This window comes from Brassica oleracea, chromosome C4 (genome assembly GCF_000695525.1).
Source record: "Brassica oleracea var. oleracea cultivar TO1000 chromosome C4, BOL, whole genome shotgun sequence".
NCBI classification, from domain to species: domain Eukaryota; kingdom Viridiplantae; phylum Streptophyta; class Magnoliopsida; order Brassicales; family Brassicaceae; genus Brassica; species Brassica oleracea.
In genome coordinates this window covers 31,417,267-31,440,355 of record NC_027751.1, presented here as the reverse complement: position 1 = coordinate 31,440,355, position 23,089 = coordinate 31,417,267, and the positions used below count along the sequence as shown (strand labels likewise).

The 23,089-nt window shown below is 33.3% G+C and overlaps 4 protein-coding genes across 6 annotated transcripts; 2 read left to right on the top strand and 2 right to left on the bottom strand.

Moving 5' to 3' along the window:
- Positions 1-6,923: 6,923 nt before the first annotated feature.
- On the top strand, positions 6,924-11,073 carry LOC106342550 (serine/threonine-protein kinase ATG1). Of its 2 annotated transcripts, none has more exons than XM_013781520.1 (13): positions 6,924-7,348; positions 7,761-7,878; positions 7,977-8,035; positions 8,277-8,341; positions 8,474-8,567; positions 8,651-8,731; positions 8,833-8,941; positions 9,120-9,192; positions 9,263-9,636; positions 9,710-10,074; positions 10,153-10,399; positions 10,469-10,539; positions 10,638-11,073. In XM_013781520.1, the coding sequence occupies exons 1-13, from the start codon at positions 7,100-7,102 to the stop codon at positions 10,863-10,865; spliced, it is 2,133 nt and encodes a 710-aa protein (XP_013636974.1). In that variant the 5' UTR covers positions 6,924-7,099; the 3' UTR covers positions 10,866-11,073. The 2 variants fall into 2 exon arrangements, with proteins under 2 accessions (XP_013636974.1, XP_013636972.1); XM_013781518.1 differs by having other exon boundaries at positions 6,925-7,348; positions 9,707-10,074.
- A 19-nt stretch (positions 11,074-11,092) lies between these two features.
- LOC106342551 (mitochondrial substrate carrier family protein B) lies at positions 11,093-13,582 on the bottom strand. 2 transcript variants are annotated; one of them, XM_013781522.1, is made up of 7 exons: positions 13,187-13,582; positions 12,820-12,996; positions 12,599-12,748; positions 12,402-12,503; positions 11,835-11,905; positions 11,669-11,736; positions 11,093-11,546 (listed from the first exon to the last, which is right to left on the bottom strand). In XM_013781522.1, exons 1-7 carry the CDS (start codon positions 13,433-13,435, stop codon positions 11,452-11,454), a joined length of 912 nt encoding a protein of 303 aa, XP_013636976.1. In that variant the 5' UTR covers positions 13,436-13,582; the 3' UTR covers positions 11,093-11,451. The 2 variants fall into 2 exon arrangements, with proteins under 2 accessions (XP_013636976.1, XP_013636975.1); XM_013781521.1 differs by having other exon boundaries at positions 11,093-11,574; positions 13,187-13,581.
- Positions 13,583-17,024: 3,442 nt separating this feature from the next.
- On the bottom strand, positions 17,025-20,040 carry LOC106337721 (protein NRT1/ PTR FAMILY 5.7-like). The gene is made up of 4 exons (XM_013776850.1): positions 19,720-20,040; positions 19,418-19,635; positions 18,512-19,056; positions 17,025-18,139 (listed from the first exon to the last, which is right to left on the bottom strand). Exons 1-4 carry the CDS (start codon positions 19,973-19,975, stop codon positions 17,257-17,259), a joined length of 1,902 nt encoding a protein of 633 aa, XP_013632304.1. The 5' UTR covers positions 19,976-20,040; the 3' UTR covers positions 17,025-17,256.
- Positions 20,041-22,289: 2,249 nt separating this feature from the next.
- LOC106338661 (putative receptor-like protein kinase At3g46340) lies at positions 22,290-23,089 on the top strand. Its single transcript, XM_013777587.1, has 4 exons — positions 22,290-22,414; positions 22,494-22,571; positions 22,682-22,836; positions 22,947-23,089. Exons 1-4 carry the CDS (start codon positions 22,395-22,397, stop codon positions 23,087-23,089), a joined length of 396 nt encoding a protein of 131 aa, XP_013633041.1. The 5' UTR covers positions 22,290-22,394.

Genomic DNA, 23,089 nt, shown 5'->3' with positions numbered 1-23,089 from the left:
TGATCACACCCCTATTGCCATTAGTCTTGAAACCTGATGCTGCCTGCATATGGGTATTTGGTGTATGAGTTCATGGAAAATGGAAAATGGGGGCTTAGAGGAAAGACTTTCAAAATAAATTACTTTACTTGAAATACACTATACAATTACAAATCATTAAAATAATATCAAATAAAACTCACACAACGTAAAACGTTTTCCATGACATATCTTCTCGACAAATGACACCTGCTAACCTAATAAAAACAATCAGAGCGTTGACATATTTGAAAAGAAATTCGTCCAACCACACCTTTTATTTAGTATATAAACAATTAGATCTAATAACAAATAGTAAAAATAATGTTACGCTATTAATAAAGCTGAATCATTTATTTCCCTGATGAAATTTCATCAAGAGAAGTTGTCTAAAAATTTAACACTATAATTTGTAGAAGTTTATTAAGTATTTCGCATTTTCATCATCTTATTGTTTTTAAACCAAATTATTGATAAAATATTTAATAATCCAGAATTTGTTTTTGATCGATTTTTTTTTAAAACATCTAACAAAACATTTGACATCAATCTAAAATAATATTTTGGCACCTAACTAATCCGAGATTTTTGTACAAAAAATTATTTTACTTATTATCAAAACTATAATTACAGTAGAATAAACAAATAAAATATGTAAAATTATTATGTATTCATAAACATGCTTTCAATATTAAGATAAACCTAATCTATTATAAGAATAACAAAACATACAGAATGAAAATTAATATCACTTTAAATTAAAGTAAGCTAAACATTTTGAAATATTCATTAACACTAATGATATATTTATGTATTTTTCGGTTATTATTCCGCCCGTAGGCCAGCCAATCCGTATTTTATAATGAGAAGTAGTGTAAAGAGTAGGGTATAAAACCGTTGTTCTATTTGTGTAATAGTTTCTTCCATTATACATATAATTTAAAATCAAGTAAGGTTTGAAAATATTTTATTAAACACTTCATTTTTAAACGAAAAATAGAGTTGGAAAAGCTCTTAACCAGAAAAATGGTAAATTCACCGCATCACCGCAGTTATGTTTATAACCTTCAGAGTAAAAGTGATACGAAATTAAAGTTTAACAGTTTAATTGTTTAATTTTACCAATCAGCTATATTTGATCAAAAAAAAAAAAAAAAAAAAAAAAAAAAAAAAAAAAAAACCAATCAGCTATAAAGTGTAAAAGTCTAGCAATGTCATTTTCTCTGTATGTAACCTATGTCAAGTAGGGAAAAATATTCTATATCGAATTATACGTACACATGTTACAAGTAGGGCCGGTCTAACCTTTTAAAAAAGCATGTAATACCCTACACTCGAATACATGATTTATGCCCTCATTCTTCGTAAAAAATTTTAATGGTGCCCTACATATATACAACTAAAATTTTTGTATAAAATTGGCCATAAACGGTCAGTTCGTTTGCCTATGCCCGGACCAGGCCTTGTTACAAGGAGAGATTACAACATCGGGGGAACTAACGAGTACAGAATCGCATGGAAAGAAGAACCCAAGCTCGGTCTTGTTGACCTCACATCAAGCATATACAAAACTCATTGTCACAATCACGACTAATCAGAACTTTAACATAAAATGGATAACGAAGAAGATGTACAAACACACTATTAAATTAGAATGCGTAAGAATCTTTACGAAATTACTTGAGCTTGACTCAAAAACAAATCAATACCAAAATGATTAAAACCTAGACTAAAAGGCGGTATGTCCTCCGTCACAGCCGGCACAGCTAGCATCGTCATCGTTGTCCCGATCAGGTTTGGTGTTGATGCAGCAACACACTAGAGCCACCAGCAAGATGAATCCCCAAACAAATGCAAATGATTGCGCCAACTTCAAGAATTTCTCCATTTTTTTGTGCTCGTATATATCATTCCTCTGCTTCTCTTTATCACATCACTAAACCCAAAAGCCTTGGAAATTTCATTTTAATTTCAAGAAATGGAACATCCGTAGATATTCACAGAGAGAAAGATGTGCAAGGGTTTATATACAGAGAGAAGAGGGAATCAAAGACCAACATGGTTGAGATATAAGATGTGATTCTTTTTTTCTTTTTTTTTAGAAACAATAAGATGTGATTCTTTATATTTAAAAAGTTTCGATGGGATGTGTTGTTCGAATGACCTGTGCGCATGTGGAGTTTTTATGTGTTTTTGCCTTTCTGCCAGATCGAATAATTTTGCTGGTTGAGTTTTTAATTTATCATTTTGCTGGTTGAGTTTTTAATTTATCATTTTCCAAAGGGCAAATCTCCAAAATAGTACATTTCTAAGTTTATATCACAAAAATAGCACTCAAAAACTAAAATGACCAAAATAGCATCTTTCTAAATTTATCCTTTGAAAATTTTAATTTTTTTATTTTTCAAAATTTGAAATTTTATCCCCAAAACCTCATTTCTCAACTCTAAACCCTAAACCCTAAACTCTAAACCCTAAACCCTAAATCCTAAACTCCACCCTTTAACTCTAAACCCTAAGTTTGTGACTTTTGATAAAACATTAAGTGCTATTTTTGTGACTTTTGACCTTGAGTGCTAGTTTGGGAACAAAAACTTGATTTAGTGCTATTTTTGTCTTTTTCTCTTTTCCAAATTACAATTTAAATGCATACGGAATCGTTTATGTAGTTGGTTAAGTTTTAAAACATCACTAGATTGTAACCCGCCCTTTCAAGGACGAGTATATTTTTTGTTTTAATTTTTATATTTGTGTTATTTTTTGTAATCATATTTGTCTTTAATATTAATTAAATTTAATATAATATTTGGTAACTATATTAAATATGTCAAATTGCATAATTATATACTTATGTCATATGAATCAGAAAATATTTTTAAAATTTATTCATAAAATTTGGCAACATATTATATGTTTTTAATAGTTGCGTAACATAATTAGTTAAGAATATCTGTATCCAAAAAATCTGACTCGGAATCGACCCGAAAATTAAAGTCTCATAATCTATTAGGTTTGGCCTATATACTCGAACGGTTCTTAAAGTGTTATATCTGAAAACCAATATCAAATCCAAGCCGCACCGAAAGCTGAACAAATTTTTGAAAAATGTTTGAAAAAATAATTTCTAATATATTTTTTGAAATATATATGTAAATGGGTTATAAGGTATTCACTAACTTTAAGTAAAATCACACTTAATAAATATTTTGAATCAAATAATCTATTTAAAACCCGTAAACTTAAACCCGTAGAATATATTTTTATAAGTAATACTTCCATAATAATATCATGTTTCTAATTTAATAGAATATCTAAATTAAATAATTTATTTTTTTTATAAAAGCTATTTATATGTATTTAATTTATCTTAATTGATTCATGAATTTTTATTGTTGGACTAAACCTATATCAACTGGTTATGTTCCTAATTTAATAGAATAGATATTTATATAAACAGATTAATATTAAGAGTAGATGAATATTTATATAAACAGATGAATATTTTGAATAAGAATTACAAATTTTGAAAATGTATTTGAATTTCATTTTCAAATAATTTTAATTTATTTTTAAATAAAATTGGGAAAATGGATTTTAGAAAAGGTGAAAAACAAAATTATTGAAAATGTATGAAAAAGTATTTTTAATATATTCATGTATTATATTTATAGTCGGAACTATAATGAGAATTAACATATCATTTTAGAAAAATGTATCAATAATGTAACTGCATACATAAATTAATTATATAGAGTAACATGTTATATTAATCATATAAAAGGTTGAAATTCTCAGAAAAAGGTTCAGATTATTAAATAACATACATAAGTAATTTGGGTGGATACTTATAGAGCAAACGTAACCGAATAACATGTAACAATTTTCAATCATAATTTTGGAATAATAGAGTAATATTATAAGTTAACAATCTACGTATGTTAAAAACCCAAAAAGAAAGAATAATTGTTGTATATATATATGTCTGTATTATGTAAACGCAAAACAGCCATATGGGAAAAAAGTGGTGAGAGCTGAGAATTGTGGACACGAAGTTACAAATGTATACTGATTCGTAAAAGGTGTTTACGGTTATTTGATTTTATACAGTTATATAAAAAGAATAATAAGATGTTTCTTAAATAAAGAAAATAAATTGTTGGACATAACATTTATCAATAGGTGATGTTGATAGGTGATGTTGATGTTTTAATAGTATTGATTTAATCATTCCTTTTGTAACTGATCATTTCACTTGATGTCACAATGGACATCTCTTTAATTTTTTTTTGGAAACACAAAGACTAGGGCCGGGCAAAAAAACCGGATCCGAAAAACTGAACTGAACCCGATCCGAAAAAATAGTATCGAACCCGAACCGAAATTGATTAAATATCCGAATGGGTTTAAAATTTTGGTATTTAGAGAACCGAAACCGAACCGGATCTGAACCGAAGTATTTCGGATACCCGATTATATCCGAAACTGATTTATATACCTATATATATTAATTATTTTTAGATTTGATATATATTAAAATCATCAAAATATATAAGATACTTTTAAGTTGTCCAAAATACTTATAAATATATACAAATAGTCAAAAGTACGTGTCTAAAATAGCTAAAGTATACTCAAAATACCTATAATACTTAAAATATCTATTGATTCTCAATCCAAATATTCAAACCAAACCAATTTATATGTTAATTTTAGGTACTTTGACATATGCTATTCAAATTTATATGTAATATATTATTTTGTTTATAGATTTTGAGAAATTTAAAGTATATAATGAATTTTAATTTTTTTTAAATAATTTAAATGGGTTATCCGAACGCAAACCGAACCCGCAAAGATTCGAACCGAACCGAAATTTAGAAATACCCGAATGAGACTGAAATTTTTGAACCCGAAAATCCAAAACTCGAATAGATCCAAACCAAATCCGAATGGGTACCCGAACACCCACTCCTAACAAAGACCTATCTCTTCAAATAACTCATTTTTCCAACGTGTTTAGTTGTTATGATATCAGTGGACCTTCTGTTTGGGCTAAGAATATGGGCATTTCGGGGTTATTTTGGATGTTTGATAGTTCAGAATCAGATAGGAGGTTAACAACGGCCGTTTTTTTTAGTTTTTTGGTTTAGATCGATTTGAATAACTTGAGGTTCGGCAAGTTTGGATAGTAAAACAAAAAATCGGCTAATATCTGAAAGTTTTGAATCATGTTTGGTTTTGATTCGTCTAGGTTCTTTAATTTGGAGAAAATGTCGCGCAAATTAAATGATTTGGATTAAAAATTTAAATTATTCTGTTATTATAATATTTCGGATAAAAATATCTGTATAATTTTAGATAAATTGAGTAATTCAGGTACTTCATATAATTTGGATAATTTAGTTTCTTAAACACATTCATATATTTTAGTAGATTTCTAAATAAATATATATATATATATATATATATATATATATATATATAATGATACTTATTCGGATACTTGTTTGGTTTTTGGTTTGGTTCAGATATTTCTAATGTAAAAATTGTTCAAGTAATTGGAAGTCCCGTTCCGGTTTTAGTTATTTTTGGTTTGATTGGTAAGAGCTGTGATTTTGTTTTTTTTGCTATAGAAATATTGTTGTTATTTATTTTGCTTTGGCTCTAGATTTTTTTTTTTTAAATCTTTAAATTTGGCTGTAGGTATTTTTTTCTGCGTAGTAATTATAAAGACATGAGTTTAAAGAAGTGCTGTAGATTTTAAAAAAGGACTGTGAGTTTAAAAAAGATATACAAATCAAGATTAGTGTTAGATTTAGGACTGTGAGTATATTTGTGGCCGTGGAGAGTATCTGCGGTAATAGCCAATGACACCCCTTAATTTTGGATATCCGACGTTCGGCCTAATGTTGATCACATATTATAAAGTTGAAAAACATCATTTTATCAATCTCGGTTGGGCGGATGTTAAAAAATCAATCAATCTCCTTTGGGCCAAATAAAATTAAGAGTAGGGCCCTGAGGTAAAAATGTATAGCAAAATTTGCGAAGACAGTTCATATATGGTTCCACAAAAAAAATCCATTGAAAATAACCAAACCAAGATCGGTATGGTTTAAATAACATAGTTTATTAATAATTTGGAATCCAATTCAAAGATTCTGAATATTCTACTTTTCGAGGATGAATTAAGTATTCGGAGTCCTCCCTACGGAACATGTGTTGTGTAACTTTGATCATACAATCGTAAGTAACGTACCTAACATGTAAAAGGTACAACAAATGACCAATCCTAACATGATCACATGTTAAGTTTGCAAAATACCATGTTACAGATTCGAACTTAAGACCTTCATACCATAAAATCAGTATTTTATTTCCCAATTTGAAACAAAAACGTAAGAATATTGGAAAGAAATATTTAGTTGGAAATATTCATAGAAATGGCGGCCAGTCGCAATCAAAAAGCTAGTGGTCGGCTTTTTACAACGGCACGCTATAGTGGCTTAGACCCCTACACAAAATTCGTGTACGCTGCTTATTACGCCATTCTTTTTTGGTATTTAGTTATACACGTAATCCCATCTTCGCACTTCATTTAAAACGTTTACACTTCACCTTTCTAACGACCATTTTTTTTACTGACAGTACTTTTATATAACCGACACTTTAATCAAAACGTAAAGATTTATAACGGAGTATCAATCATTGAGAAAAAAACAATCTTGTAGGTGATTAAATAAAAGATACCGTGAAAAATGTCAACAATCGTAATCTCACACCACTAATACGATAATTAAAGAAAATAATCATATAATTAATGTTGGGAATCTTTATCGTATAATCAGAAGCGTATTCATTTCATTACAAGTTGATTCTCTTGTCATTTGTTATATAATAATAATAAAAAAACGTTAAATCAATTCAAACTAAACCTTCTCTCTCTCTCTCTCTCTCTTTCGCTCATCATCATTTTATCTGATGAATACGCCCAATTGAAATCCTTTCCTTATCAACTCAAATTGAGTTTTCAAAATTATTCAATTTTCGGATCTCCGTAAATTTGCTCGGCGGAGGAAGGATGGCTCAGTTGGCGGCGGGGATGAGCGGGCGGGTAATCGGGGATTACGCGGTGGGAAGACAAATCGGGTCGGGTTCGTTTTCGGTGGTGTGGGAAGGGAGGCATCTTGTAGATGGAACCGTGGTTGCAATCAAGGAGATCGCCATGGCTAGGCTTAGTAAGAAGTTGCAAGATAGTCTCATGTCGGAGATTTTCATCTTGAGGAAGATCAATCACCCCAACATCATCCGCTTCATCGACATGATCGAGGTGGGTGTTTTTTTCGTTTCGCTATGCTCTTCTTAGTTAGCTCCTATGGATCGTTTTGTAGCTTGTATAAAGCTCCCACTGTAAGATGGAACATCCAAATATTTGAGCTTTGTTTTGTTTCTTAATTTTCTTCCTTTTGCTGGGAGTTTAAAAAAAGGTCTTATCTTTGTGAGAAATTAGCACTTTTGAATTCTGTAGATGGTTTAGGCAAATGATACTTAGTACTGTAAATGGTCATTGCTTAGAATGGGAATGACCCTTGTTGAATTCAGATGCTTAGCCGCCTTCTTTTAACTCCGTAGACCATGTAGGAGGCTGATGATGATTTTGCATTGGAAATTGTAAATGCTCTGAGTGTGAATGGGTTTTGATTGCTAAAGGATTGTTTTCTGTTTTGTAAAATTTGATGTAGGCTCCCGGGAAAATAAATTTGGTGTTGGAGTACTGCAAAGGGGGTGATCTTTCTATGTTTATTCAGCGTCATGGAAAGATCCCTGATGCTACTGCTAAGCATTTTATGCAGCAGTTAGGTAAATTCTACAAAAGAGTTCTTCCTTACTCCATGTTTGGTTTCGAGTCACAGTACAATTGCATTCTTACTCTTAAATGAATTCCTTATGTTATATAGCTGCTGGTTTGCAAGTTCTTCGTGACAATAATATCATTCACCGAGATTTAAAGCCTCAGGTATGTCTGATTCTCATCCCATACCCAGGAATGATCTTGTATTGTCAAACGTGAGAGAACTTTTCTTAGAAGATTAATCACTTAGAAGGTTAGAAGGGGTGATCTGTTAGGTTCCACTAAAACACGTTTATTCGTTATTACAGGATATGCTTTCACAGAGTTTTTATTGTCCTAGCAGAGATAGAGAGATTTTGTGTAATATTGAAATCCAATTGCTAAGGTTGTTTCGTTCTTGAAACAGAATCTTCTTCTATCCACAGATGATAACGATGCAGCTCTGAAGATTGCTGATTTTGGATTTGCAAGGTATTCTCCTTTGTTACACAAATAACTAAGTTTAATGCGATGATCAGAGAGAGTTGGTCTTATATGGGAGTATGTTTATTAGACACTTTATGTTTGCAATTTGCACTTAAACATCACATTTTCTTAGCTCAGATCGTTGCAGCCAAGGGGTTTGGCAGAAACTTTGTGTGGTTCCCCATTGTATATGGCCCCAGAGATTATGCAGCTTCAGAAGTATGATGCAAAGGTGCGACTTTTTCCTCTAGAAGCCACCTAGACATGTCTTATACTATAATCTATATCCTGCTTAAAATCTCCCTTGCTACACAGGCAGATCTCTGGAGTGTTGGTGCTATATTATTTCAACTTGTGACAGGAAGGACCCCTTTTACAGGAAACAGCCAAGTTCAGGTCTTGTATACCAAAAAGTGACATGAGTTTCTAAAATATTTAAATGTCTGTGTTCGGTGAATGCATCATTGGCTGACATGTTATCCATCTGATTTCCACAGTTGTTCCAGAACATTATGAGATCAACTGAATTGCAGTTTCCAGTAGACTGTAGAGATTTGACTACTGACTGTAAAGATCTATGTCAGAAATTGCTGCGCCGTAATCCAGGTGAACTCTGATTCTGTTAGCATAGTCAGCCCCATTAAATTCTAAAGAGATAGCAAATAGATAGAATTGTTAGTTCAGGCTATTTGAATTAGTTACATTCAAGAGTTATTATGGTCTGTGACTCTGTGTCTGTTTGTGTTTAACATTTATTTATTTTTGGAATGCTTTTGTTTCACAGTGGAACGTTTGACGTTTGAAGAGTTCTTTCATCACCCTTTTCTTTCAGACAGACAATCATATGATGTGCCAAGGTGAGATATGCTATTCTCTTCTATCATTCGTGGTTCAAACTGTTATACTGATTATGTTGTTTTGTTGCAGGAGTAGATCAGGTTCAAGAACGATGGATGGTTTTCATTCATCAGGAAGCAGTCCCTCAGGAAAAATGGAAGAAGTTTCTCATGATGACTCTTTGCCGTTCTTTTTAGATGATGATTCTAGTGAACCTGAGGGAAGCCCTTCATATATTAAACATACTTCTCCGATGAAGTCATCTTATGGATTTAGTGTTGAGAGAAGGGAAGCAGCAGCATCTAGTCCTTTGAAAAACATGGAACTTAATTCCAGATATAGTAGAGTTAGTCATAGAGCAGATACCAATAACTTCAAGTTCGAAAGCCATAGATTAATAGATAGAAACCAATTCAAACCGTCAAGCTTGCCTGATTCCAGATCACTTAGTACTCAAGGAAGAGGTAACTGCATATCTATCATTTGCTCACCACTAGAAAAAATGTTTTTATTAAAGTTGTCTCGCTTTTACAGTAGGGGATACGCCAGATTCAATAGATCAAGATTATGTTCTGATATCTGGACCATCAGTGGATATACCATCATCTTCATCTGGCTCTCCGAAGCTTTTCAATTACCCGTTCAAATCACATTCCCCTCCTGTGGAGTTCATTAAAAGAAACGTAACGAGTTCAACGGCTCCTATGCCAATAGCTGGTGCCACTGGCAGGAACATTGGTGGTCGGTTTGAAAGCTTGGAGAGCCCAAATTCTCTCCCGGGTACTTCCCATGGGTCTCTGAACCTTGTGGATGCTTTTGAACAGCCATCAACTCACAGCTTGACAAGAATCCGGTCTTTGCAAAAGTGTGCAGCAACGATTGCAGAATTGGTTCGTGAAAGGGTAAGCAACTTCTGATAGTTATACGAACTTTGCCAACGTGAGTTTCTGAGCCTTTGCTTTTCATGCTTCTCTTCATAGATTGATTCAGGTAAACAGTTAGAAGCTTTCTCAATCCAACTGGTGATTCTTGCGATTTGGAACCAAGCACTGCACATCTGCCATACTCAGGCAGCCTCTGGTGTAGAAGGAAGCCTGCGCCAAGACAGTAACAGAGTAAGAAGAAATATTAGCCAAGAAAGATCAGAGAAAATATTGTCTCAGATTCAGAGAGAGTTTGTCCAGGAGGTTGAGCGTGCTGAAGATTTTGCCAAGTTTGTTGAATCTGGTATGCATCTTACTTTCTGTTTTTCTTCAGTTAATCAGAATTATTAAACTACAGAGAACATGATTGTAGGCAATACAAAGATGCCTGATGCGATGGAGATAATATTCCAAGCAGCTCTTACTCTTGGCATACGTGGAGGAGTAAGTTTATTTTGCCTCTTATGATCAAATCCTAAACTGGAAACCAATATGGTTACTATTGTTTGTTAATATTATCATAGTTACACTCACTTTTGCAGGTAGATGAGGTGGTGATGGGAGAGGCAGAGAACGCAGTAACCCTCTACACAAAAGCGGTGCGCTTGCTAGTCTTCCTTGTAGTGGAGGCGCAAACGCTGATTCTAAATCCACCTTTAACACTCACAAACTCAGTAAGGTATCGAATCAGAACATATATAGATAACCTCATAAGCAGACTAAAACACCTACAATCCCATAAAAGAACTTCAGGTCCTCAGAAACCATGAGAGGAGGAGGAACAAACAAATCATCCCACATGTTTTTTTTTTCTTGTTTGTTTTGTTCAGTGCCTGTAAAAGTAACCATTTGTTTGTACAGCCACAAAAGAAAAAGACCTGATTCTTAATTCTTTTGGATGTTGGTTAATATCCAGAGGACTTGTACCATTCTCTTTGTTGTCACGCTGGTCAATTGTTTCTATTGTATGTTGAGATATTGTTTCTACATTAAAAAATCTTCAAATGAAACATATATTAAGGATTCATAAACGAGCATAGAGCTTGGATTAATGTTAGAGCCCTAGAACAAGGCAAAATTGCTATCTCGAGCGATGCTAATGGAGGAAGAAACTGTAACCTCACACCTTAAACTGCATTTACTATACACTGGAAAGTAAAAAAAAAAAATCTACCACCAAAGACTTTCTGTTTCTTCTTCTCCAAACTCTATAACGCAGCTTATACCAGAGCATATGAGACTATTAATTGGGGACAGACGATAAGAGTTTCTTCAGTTTCTCATATGCCATGAAGGCAATGCCAACACCAGGAGCCACTTTGTAGTATTCTGGTAAGATTCCTCTGTATAGCCCTCTCATGCCTTCTGCCTTAAATATATGTTTGAACGTTCCAAGGAGTCCCGTTTTATACACTCTCGCTCGCCCACCAGCTCCTTCCAACTGCATTCTTCTTCTCACCAGGTCCACCGGGAACGTTGCTACAAAAGTTAGATTGGGTATAATCTAACAATTTTAATGTAATGCATACACCAATAAGGAAAGCCAAGCCTCATCTTTTTATTCATAACAAACCTGTGGAGGAAGCAATTCCCGAGAGACTGCCACAGCTAAGACTAACCATAACTTCTGAATCATTAGGCCTGAAAAAGGGTTTCGAAGAAGACAATATTAAGGTACGGTATGATGAGTTAAGATTGAACAAACAAAATCACATCCCAAATCAAAGAGGCCTTTTTACCTATGAGATAGCCATGATGTTTTCAGAGAGTTATATGCTGAGAAGCTGATGGCAAGGCTTGGACCAACACCCTGCAATACAAAACACGTATAAAAACATAGCTACAACCAACAAGAACCTCAATTTCTATTATTATCCAACTTAAAAGTTAGTTGTCATTAAATTTTCTAGCCTCAGATACATCATCCTTCTTGGTTGTTTTTTTGTAAGTAACAGTTTCACACTCACTTCAACATCTTTCCAAATATGACCATGAGCATGAACTGCTTCAAATAAATCAATTTTATATTCTTAACTGAACAGCCTACATACAACAAGAATGCCCAGTGCAAGTACGTCCATTAATTAGGTCCCTAAAATTACAAGATGAGACGCTTAGACCACTAACTAGACACTTAGATCATCTAAGAGACTCCCATCTACAGAAGCAGCCTAGGGAAAATCATAGTGGGAGGTATTGGCTAAATGGCTACCAATACTGACGATCTTAACACTGCCAAGAATGAGTTAGCAATCAAACACAGATCGTTAACAAGAAAGAGGAAGCAAAAAAAAAAAAAAACGAACCAACAAAGTAGCACCAAGTCCTTTATATAGCCCCCAAAATCCTTCTTCTCTGATAATGGTACGGAAAGCATGCCCAACTCCCTGATAATACATTGAGCTTCTCTGCAAAATATAATGGAAGACAAAAGAAACCTGGTTAGGTCAAGAATAACGACATCACCCTTTCATCTTAGAAGAGTTATAAATAAAACAATTACCTGCGCAGAAAGCCGTGTCCTTACAAGATCGAGAGGGTAAGTAGCTGAAGCAGCTGTCATTCCAGCTAAGCCACCACTTACAAAATGCACTAAAACATCCAAACTTGCATTTCCTTTATACCTCTTCAGTACTGGATTCGAGTAAAAAAGCTGCAAATAATGACAGATGAGCATAAAGTACTAAAGACTACACTCCAAAAATAGAATCGAATCCAACTCACAGTATTGTACTCTTCATAAGCGTAGAAGTTGACAGCAGAATACGGAAGCCTGTGAGCTACAGTAACCAAGTTCCCTTTCCAGAAAGCTCTAAAACCTTCCTCGTTGACAATACGAGACGCTTCACGCCAAATGCTTGGACTGCTCAAAATCGCAGTCTCCGATTGCATCCCTTGTATCTAGCAATAACAAAAAAAAAAAAGTCATAAACATGCCAAAGTCGACACCTTTTCACAACTTGTCATGCGATTCATCACACCTCACGCACGCATGCATCATTCATGTTCATGTTCATGGGTATAAATAAATAAAGTCTTCAACTTTTAAACTCAAAACTCCATAAACTCGCCAAAGTTTGCACCTTTTTACCTGGAACAAGATGGTGAGACGAGGGAGAGGAGCGGTGCACGTCTTAGCGAAGGCCCCGGAGATTCCTCCGGCGATGAGATGGGAGATGGATCCGCCCTGTTTCTGATTCAGCGACGGCTTATTACTCTGTTGTTGCTGCAAAAGCTTCCTGTTTCCGGCGTCTACGACGGTGTTATTCACGGCGGTGGCTGTGTGGAGAGCCCTCTGCCCTCCTTCCACCACTACGCCGACTCGAGCTTCCATGGTCATTTCCGAGATTGGTTTGTATATGGGTCTGAGGAATTATAAGCAGAAGTCGCATCAATCGCGATTGAGATCGACGGGGGAGAAGGGGAAACCCTAAGAGAGAAAAACCCTTAAACCTCTGTTTGTCTGAGAAGGGAAAAAAGGGTTTATTGGTAATAAGGAAGGTGACGCACTCACAGACTCACAGTTGACATATAACTCAAAACGTCGTCGTATGCATAAAATTCGAATTTAAAGTTGGGAAATATGTCTGTATAACCAAACAAAAAAAGCATAATTCATGAAGTATCCAATTTCCCTAATATACCGATACACAGTCTGTCTTTTCTATAATATTGTCATCCTACCCTTTCATTCAACCAGTAAAACATGCAAAAAATAATATAATTTAAATTAATAACTAGTGATTCTAAAAGAAAGACGTGACATTTACTTACTCTCACATAGTTAACAAAGTAAATGGTAAAATATGGAAAGGTCAATAGATTCATCTTCATATTTGAGCGATTAAGACACCACCGATTACATTTTTGGTGAGTTTGTGGAGAAGAAGACCATTATCGAAGGCTCGGTAGGTGACAAAAGGCGTGAGTAAGACGGCACCGTAACAGCGGTAAAACAAAATCACATTGCCTATTATGTAAGTTGTTTTAATACTCTTAAATTCTCTGAATTTCCGTTCATTGTATGTCGGAATCTGATATTGTAAAGTAAAAAAACCAGAAGTTTGGGATTTTCTGTTTATAAGAAAATGGTGCTTGTATTCTATTTGCATGACAATATAGTTGACTGTGTATATACATGGAATAGACCCGATGAAGATAGCTATGTCAAGCTCTATTACTTTGTTTGTGTGAATTTGTAAATAAAATATACTATATATAAGTAAATAAAGTAGTATAGATGTTTATTTCCATAATATATAAACTATATTGTGGTGGGTGACTGTTGTATATAAATGGAATAGTACATATGTCTGCCCGTATAGTATAGCAATTATTATGTTAATAGTATAATATATGTTATTGAAGTGGTTTTCAGTTTAAAAATAATGTGCGTTGACATCGCCACATAATTAATAATCATAATTTAATATGTGATATTATGTGATTTATGGAATTGTTGATAAAATTGTCTCTGTTGATGGTGAAGGATTGTGGTGAATAATAGAGTTTTGAAGACTCGTGTGGCGAGTGACAGGACTTGTTCAGTGACGATCACCTCCATCTATACATTCGAAACTACTGTATTTGTTTCTACCGCAATTGTCCCTCTTCTCATAATTCTATCACTGTATGTTCTTCTCTTCTATCTAGTGAATCAACAACAAAATTCTTTTCTCCGATGCGGTTGGAATACACTAATTTTTTTATTGTTGTGAATGACAAACAATATGGTTATGTATTGACCTTTCCATATTTTATATTGATGTGTATATGATTTTGTAAAGAAAAATAGTATATTAAACGCAAATGGAATAGAATTTATTATGGCATCAGATAAAACATAATACAATGTGATGTTGAGTCTAATGGTATAGAATTTAGGTTTAGGGTTTATATTTGGGTAAGAGTTTAGTGATTAGAGTTTAGGGTTTAGCATTTAGAAGGTGGAGAAGTATGGTTATGGTCGACGTTAACTTCTTCCATGCAATCATAGACATTTCATAATTTCACCAATATGTACTATGTTATTTATTTTGTTCAATTCTATCTAGGTTTTGGGTTTATATTTGAGTTTATGGTTTATATTTGTTTTAGGGTTTACTGATTAGATTTTAGGGTTTAGTATTTAGGGGGTTGGGTGAGATTGAGATAATGTTTAGTATCTAGAAATTGTGGTTGGGATATGTTTAGTATTTAGGGATTATAAGTGGAGTTATAATCCTATACTACTTAAGTGATATGGAACAGAACACTCGTGCATATGTATGTAAGATATACGTGGATGATTCTTCTTCTTTTTTATTTAAAATAGTTTTCAGGTGCTCTTGACCTTTTATTTGGAATAGTATAAATTGTATTAAGGTCTACATTTACGTGTATGATTTAGTTCTTATTTGATAGGGTTCAGTTTATTTCGTGATATATACTATTTTACCATATAGAATAGTAATTCAGGTAATTTCTTTGTCTGTTAAGTTAACAGAAGTTGTGTAACGCGTACAATTATTATCCACTCATGTCGCATCATTCTCTTACATCATAGGCGTTAATTATGTACCACAAAAGACAACCACGTCGTTTACTTCATAAATTGTAACCGGCAACTTGTTACGTGAAAGGGCAGAACCGGAGAGAATATGACCAAAAAGTCTGACATTTAATTATGTCAAAATCAGTGTTACCCACCTAATTTCATACTGAAATATGGCTATTAAGCCAATAAGCCCTTTAAAGTTCGGACCTCGTGTTATTCTTTTTTTTTTCTTTCTCTTTTTGAGTTGTTTTACTTTGTACTTTCACCTTTCAAAGTTTATTTTCCAAAATTATCTCCAATCCACCTCTATATTTTCTCTCAAATTTTATCGTAGTTTTAAATTTTGATCAGATGTATGTACCTCAAAAATAAAAAAATTTAGATATACATTGGAGTAAAACCCATTTTTATATCAGTGTCCCGGTTATATTAGATTATACCTTGGTTAAGTTTCTTTTCATTTAATCATTGGTAAGCCATCGGTTTAGCCTCCTTTCACTAAACCGTATGTATTGTATATATAAATACACAGATTGTACGTACATTTTTAGTTGAGAAAGTATTTTTCATTTCAATAACAACTTTCTTAATATTTTGTAATAGTTTTTTAACTGTCATTTATGTAATAGAGTTAATTTTTTCTTGAAGAAAAAGATAGATGTGGACTGCAATGGACTGCAAGTGAATTACAAGTAAACATTATTGTGATCATTGAACGGTGAAAAATGATTGAACCTATTTTTTTTTTGTCAACAACAAAAACATATTTATGAAGATTCTGCGAACCACACCGGTAGCTCCGCTACCAGCGACAGTTGTTTCCTTGCACTACGTGCAAGACTGTCCACCTTTGAGTTCTGCGTCCATGGTATGTGAATGATCTCTGAGCTGTAGAAACTTCTCTTCAAAATTGTTATGTCTTCCAAATAGTTTGCAAAAGTTGGTCACTCCTCTGGTACCGAAACCATCTTCACCAACTGAGAACAATCTGTTGCAAATGTAACCGAGAACTGTCTGAGATTCTTCGTATATTCCATTGTCCGTACGAGAGCCTCTATCTCTGAGTGTAGTGGCAATAGACAATAGGCTCGGAGAAGTTAAAATATATTTACACTGACAATTAACTTGCAGATCATATAGATATATACTATTTTAAAAGTATATCCATAAATTTTGTGTGTGGTTGGTTTAGAAATTAGAATAAAACCATTTTAACGTTTATGAGTTTGGCTTTTATGTCCACATTTCGATGTCAATATTAGTTTATTAAAGAGCACATCCATCAGGAGGATTTTAAAAGGTTCTAAACATTTAAAATAAATGAAAACTAAGAAATTAGGCGAGAAAATAACACAAAAGTTTCTTATTTATCAACTTTTGCGAACCGTTAAGAACTCTAAACTATGACAACTTACAACAGGTTTTGAAAAACTAAAATAATTAAAATATTAATTTTTTTCTTAGAAAACCTTACAGTTTTTAACCGATAATGTTGCTCTTACGTACCGATCTAAAGACGCAATAAATAAATAAGAGCACTAAAACACATAGCAAAAGTACAAAAAAGAAGAAGCAAAAGCACATGAAAATGGTGATCACATAACCGAATCTATAGCGATGCATGTTTAAGTATACTTTGACGTATTACCCGCCGAGGCTGTCTCGACGTCGTCACCACCGTCAGCAACAGCCAGGCTTGATTGCACACTCTTGTAAGTATACCTTTTGGCTACAATCACAAAGAAGCATATATTTACAGCGGTCAAAGCGGCTAGCGTCCAGTAAAAACGGTCCAAGCGGCTGCTATTAAGATCTTTCCCGAACAAGCTCTTTCCAGAGATTTCCTCAGCTAAACGATCAGTAACCGTTATCAAGAAATTGTTGACAAAGCTAGCCGCTCCAATCACACTGAGGTAAAAGGCTATGCCTAAACTTCTCATTGAATCAGGGACTTGGTCGTAGAAATACTCTTGAAGACCCACAAGAGTCAAAGCGTCCGCTATGCCTATAACTATGAACTGAGGAGCTAACCATATAACACTCAGAGCCATGTGATGTTGCTTAGTATAATCCAATCTTTTTCTTTCAATTAAAGCAGCAATAATCATGGTGGTTAAGGAAAACACCATACCGGTTCCAATTCTTTTTAGAATGCTAATACCTCTTTCATTTCCCGTGACACGTCTCAAAATAGGCACGAGGAGTTTCTCGTAGAATGTTAAGAAGATGATCATGGAGAGAGCTACAAGGGCGAACATAGATGATGGAGGAACTATGAAGTTATGACCGATATGTCGGTCCATGATAATGGCTTGTTTGATGAAGAATGTTGTGCCTTGAGTGGCGCATATGCCAAAGGCTAATGTAAAGAACCAGATTGGAATCATGTTGATGAGTAGCTTCAGTTCTTCTACTTTTGTTACCGTTGCGAGTTTCCATGGACTCTCCTTCTCAGCCATAGCATTCTTGCTTCCTCGGTTTTCGATTATCGCTGCTTTGTCTAGAAATCTGCAAACCGTATAGGTTAGTTCCGTGCGTGGACGGATAATAAACTTGAAAATGGGTATTGTTACAATTTATATAAACCAGTGAAACTGATATATAAAAACAAAACCAAGTCATGACTGGTATATGCTTAAAAGTTAAAACCAAAACTAAATCCAAACGGATTCTATTAAAAAAAAAAAAACAAAAACTATCCTGTACATCTTATATACAATTTTTTTAAAAGTGGAATTCTAGTAGAACATGTGACAAATCTATCAGTATACAGTATTATGTTCACTATTATTTAATGACCGAAGCGAACCAAAACCGCAACCGAACATATATATATATATATATATATATATCTAGAGTTGTAACTTGCAAAGCACTTACTTAAGATTGTTTGTGCTGGAAAGAAACCGTCCCTTAGTATACTCTTCTCTAGACAACTCATGAAGAAGAGAAGAATCATTTGGACAAGGAAGATGTCTTTTGGAAATGGCAGCAACGAAAACTTGCAACATCGGGGTCAGCGGGCTACCGGTAGGTGCTCGATAACGATAGAACGGTCTACCCATAAGGAAGATCAAAAGCGATGTAGCCATGACTACCGTGAGTATGATACCAGCCACACCCCAACCAATACGGTCTTCTATATAGACGATCACAGTCACCGCGGTTAAAACACCAGCGCAAAGGCCGGTGCTCCACCAGTTAAAGTAAGACATCTTCATCTTTCTTTCTTCAGGATGGCCATCTTCGAATTGGTCAGCTCCAAAGCTCTCAAGGGATGGCTTGTGACCTCCAGTGCCTATGGAGATCAAGTAGATTGCAATGAAGAAGGCTATTTCGTGGGCTTTCCGTGGCTCAACACATATTTCTTGATTACAAGCTTTCAATCCCGGTATAAACCAAGATAAAGTTAACAGAATCAAACCCTGAAAATTGAAAAAGAAAAGCTAACAAAGATAAGAAATTAAACAAGAGAAACAAACCATTCAGCTTTGACTGATCTCTAAATAAGTAATACAAATAAGAACGCAGGCGTCTCAAAATACTCTTAAAAACTTCGTCCAAATATATCAGAAATATTTTGATGTGTTACAAGATTTAAATAAATATGGCTCCCGAGAAAATTTAAATCGGAAGTTTGTTTGAATGCATCAATATTATTGAAACAGTTTTGAGTGTATACATGCAAGATGTATATAAAATAATCTTTAAGAAAATATATATACAATAATCGTTTCTAGTGTTTTTATAAAAACTAATTGAAGAAAATAGGAAGTTATATATTACCATAAGGTAGATGATGGTTGCAAGTAGGACAGTGGCATAACGGCCGAGATAAGCATCGGCGACAAAGCCTCCAAGAAGAGGCATCAAAGTAGTAACACCAGACCAGTAGTTTGCATTTCGTACAGCCATCTTAAGATCTTGGTGAAGGATCGTTGTTAAATAGACCACTAAGCTTGTAACAATCCCAAAATAACTTAGTCTCTCACTAAACTCGTTTGCTGCATGTACACATATATCAAACCATAAGATTATATTGTAAAGACTTAATACCAAGAGTCCCTATACAATGTTTTTATACATACCAATGACGAAGAGTGCAGCTCTCCAAGCTCCGGTTCTAGCCCGAACGGGAACCCCTCCTCTACTATCGAGAGAAGAGTCAAGAACCCATTTTTGTTGATCATCGTACGACGATTCTTGAAGCTTTGTATCAACCTTATTGTGCTCCATATTTTTTTGTGTTAATGATTGAGAGAGTGAGAGAGAGGGATAGAGGATTGTTGATGAGTGATGTGTTTGTGGAGAAGCAAGCTTGGTTCTCTTTATAATGGATATCATTCTCTATGTTGACTCTTCTTTCTCAGTGCTTCAATATTCTTTCAATGGAATGTACCACAAAAAGACACGTTAAGTTGAAAATAGTGTAACGTTAAGAACATAGGTACTATTCCCCTAGTTCATAAATACATAAATAGCTAACATTATTTTCAACGGGACTTTCAATTTTACGACTAGATTTAGCTTTTAGTATAGCGTCTATACAATAATAAAAGGAAGTAAATGATAATGAAGTTTTGGTTACGCTACGATAAGTACAAATCTTGGTGTGATATGGTATCATCCTTTTAAAATAGTCACTTTCAGATTGCAACTTTTGTGGCTTTGTGGACCTAAGGTGTCATATAAATGAAGTTGAGATTTCCATTAGCTCCAAAGTTGAAAAGACTAGAATTAGATAGATTTGCCAAATGAAATGGACCAAAAAAAAGTACGAAGACATATACAGTAGAACCTTTATAAATTAATAATGTTGGAAATTTAAAACTTTATTAATTTATAGAGATATTAATTTACAAAAGTTTCATTTTTTAGATTTTATTCTATTTTTGAATATATTTTATTGATAAAATAAGAAAATATTTGATTTTACCGTATATAAATTATTTAAATTTTAAAAATTTGACTTTCATATTATTTTATTATCTTATTTGGTGTATATTTTATGTTTCATAGAATTTTTACGTGGTTTTCGATATAATTTTACTAAATATTATCAAAATATATTAAAATATTAAGAAAAATAGAAGTATTTTCATTATGAATATAAAACCAACAATATAATGTTTAGTTTGTACTTATTTAAAATATATATAGAGATAGATTATTAATTTATGATTTTAATGAGACTATATATTTACATAGGAATTTTAAAAATATTATTATCTTATTATTTTATCGATTTGTGTCATATTTTACACCGGTTCGAGTTGGAACCGACGAAATTTATTAATTTATAAAGATTATTAATTTATCGAGTATTAATTTATAAAGGTTCTACTATAGAGAGTTCACAGTTTTATATGTATTTACTAAAAATTAAAAAGCTAATATACTATTTAAAACACCATGATTATTGAAATAGAAATACTAATCAAAATTTATGTAAGGAAACATATTATTATCACAAAAGTAAGTCACCAATATATACTGAAAAATTCAAGAACTACTGTGAAAAAATATTTTCATTCTTTTTATGTATTCATGAAATTAAAACATCAAATAAAACCGGTACAACGCACGAGTTCATATCTAGTTTAATTTAAATCTCAGCGTCTATAAGCACACGACCTGTGGCTTAGCTGCATGAAATTAGTAGTGACTTCTTCATTAATGAAATTAGTCTCGGGATTTTTTTTTGTTTTGAAAAAGACTGATGTTTTGAAAAAGACTTCATTTTTAAAATATCTATACAATCTAGGCCTGAGACGGATCAGATATCCAGACAATTTTAAAGTATCCGGATCCAGATCCTTATCCGGTGGATCCATAATTTTATTATCTTTATCCAGATCTGGGGTTCTCGGATATCCGGATGTCAGATATCTTCTAAAAATTGTAATATCCTGCGGATATCCGGATCCGGATTTGGATCCTTCAAATAAAAAAATAATAATATTAATATATAAAAAATATTAAAAATAATTTAAAAATAAAAAAATATATAATGTTTTTAATTATTTCTATGTATAATATTTCAAATTTACATAAAATTTATATATACTATTATAAAAATAAAAACATATTAAATAAATTAATTTTTATATATAGATATTACTATTTTTGAAATAGTTATTAATAAAACTTACGGATCCGGATATCCGGACTAAAAAAATCAAGATATCCGGATCCGAATCCGGCTTTGACGCCGGATCCAACAGTTTACTATCCGGATCTGGATTCGGCGCCTCCAGATATTCGAATTTTCAGATCGGATCCAGATCGAATTCGGATCTCGGATAAAACTCCCAGACCTACTATATATATCATCTATTAAGTTATTTTTAAAATGACAGCAATATATTATCAAGAATTATTATATACAGAATAATATAAAATTTTATATCTATAAATGACATGTTACCCGCATAGATATGCTGGTTAAAATCTAGTGTCTGGTTATTCGCACTGCAATTCAATTTTTAATTATGTCAAAGTTCGGAGAGTTTTGATAATATATATGTCTGTTAATTGTCAATGCAGTTATACTTGCTCATTTAAGAGATAATGACACCAAATAAATATCGGGGACAATTAGTGGATATTAACAAATTCAATCTATAATAGTATTGTTAGATATCTTATAATAGTATTTTTCTTCTACTTTTCAATTTCTGGTAAGATTGCTCATGCTCTTACAAACTTCAGGGATTTGTCAAATAACAATTTGACAGGATTAGTACCCGAATTTCTAGCTAACATGGAATTGTTGCTGCTCATGTAAGTTTACTAACATGGTTTGGTGGTTTGATCATGAAGTCGTTGTTGTTCACGTACAAAAATTTCCCTGTTTTTACAGAGACTTGAGGAAGAACAAATTGAATGGTTCAATTCCAAAAGCTCTTCGTGATCGTGAAAACAAAGGATTAAAGTTATTGAAAGAGGGAAACACATCCAAACACAAATCCAGTCAACATCTCTTGGTTGTGGCACAAGTATTGTTTTATTCAGAATACTAAAAGATCAATACACTTTTTGATTTCTTAGTGTTGATGGCTACGAGACGAAGTGTTCGTCTAGTTCATGTGTCCCAAAAAAGAAATTTCCGGTGATGACTGCTTTAGCTGCTTCTGCGGTTGTGGTCATCGGAGTGGTATTAATCCTCTTTTTTCTTTTCAGAAAGAAAATGCGATCAAGTCAAGGTATTGGCAGAGATTCATCAATAAATCAACAAACTATACACTATAATATGTCATGGATATTGTTTTTGTACTAAGTATATTTCTCTGCATATCACCAATGGGTACTACAGCAACAAATGTATCCGAACATCTGATCGAGACAAAACGAAGAAGATTTACTTATACAGAAGTTGTGGAAATGACAAAAAATTTCCAGAAAGCTCTAGGGGAAGGAGGATTTGGCGTCCGAGTTGGAACCGACGAAATTTATTAA

Excerpts from the sequence above, each read along its gene's own strand:
- LOC106342550 (XM_013781518.1), top strand. The coding sequence starts at position 7,100 with ATGGCTCAGTTGGCGGCGGGGATGAGCGGGCGGGTAATCGGGGATTAC. Across the intron at positions 8,568-8,650 it reads TTCAGAAGTATGATGCAAAG|GCAGATCTCTGGAGTGTTGG; the intron begins GTGCGACTTTTT and ends CTTGCTACACAG. Across the intron at positions 8,732-8,832 it reads CAGGAAACAGCCAAGTTCAG|TTGTTCCAGAACATTATGAG; the intron begins GTCTTGTATACC and ends TGATTTCCACAG.
- LOC106342551 (XM_013781521.1), bottom strand. The coding sequence starts at position 13,435 with ATGACCATGGAAGCTCGAGTCGGCGTAGTGGTGGAAGGAGGGCAGAGG. Across the intron at positions 12,504-12,598 it reads GGACACGGCTTTCTGCGCAG|AGAAGCTCAATGTATTATCA; the intron begins GTAATTGTTTTA and ends TATATTTTGCAG. Across the intron at positions 11,906-12,401 it reads GACTTGGTGCTACTTTGTTG|GGTGTTGGTCCAAGCCTTGC; the intron begins GTTCGTTTTTTT and ends TTTGTATTGCAG.
- LOC106337721 (XM_013776850.1), bottom strand. The coding sequence starts at position 19,975 with ATGATATCCATTATAAAGAGAACCAAGCTTGCTTCTCCACAAACACAT. Across the intron at positions 19,636-19,719 it reads AGCTGCACTCTTCGTCATTG|CAAACGAGTTTAGTGAGAGA; the intron begins GTATGTATAAAA and ends GTGTACATGCAG. Across the intron at positions 18,140-18,511 it reads TCCAGCACAAACAATCTTAA|ATTTCTAGACAAAGCAGCGA; the intron begins GTAAGTGCTTTG and ends TACGGTTTGCAG.
- LOC106338661 (XM_013777587.1), top strand. The coding sequence starts at position 22,395 with ATGGAATTGTTGCTGCTCAT. Across the intron at positions 22,572-22,681 it reads AACAAAGGATTAAAGTTATT|TGTTGATGGCTACGAGACGA; the intron begins GAAAGAGGGAAA and ends TTGATTTCTTAG. Across the intron at positions 22,837-22,946 it reads GAAAATGCGATCAAGTCAAG|CAACAAATGTATCCGAACAT; the intron begins GTATTGGCAGAG and ends TGGGTACTACAG.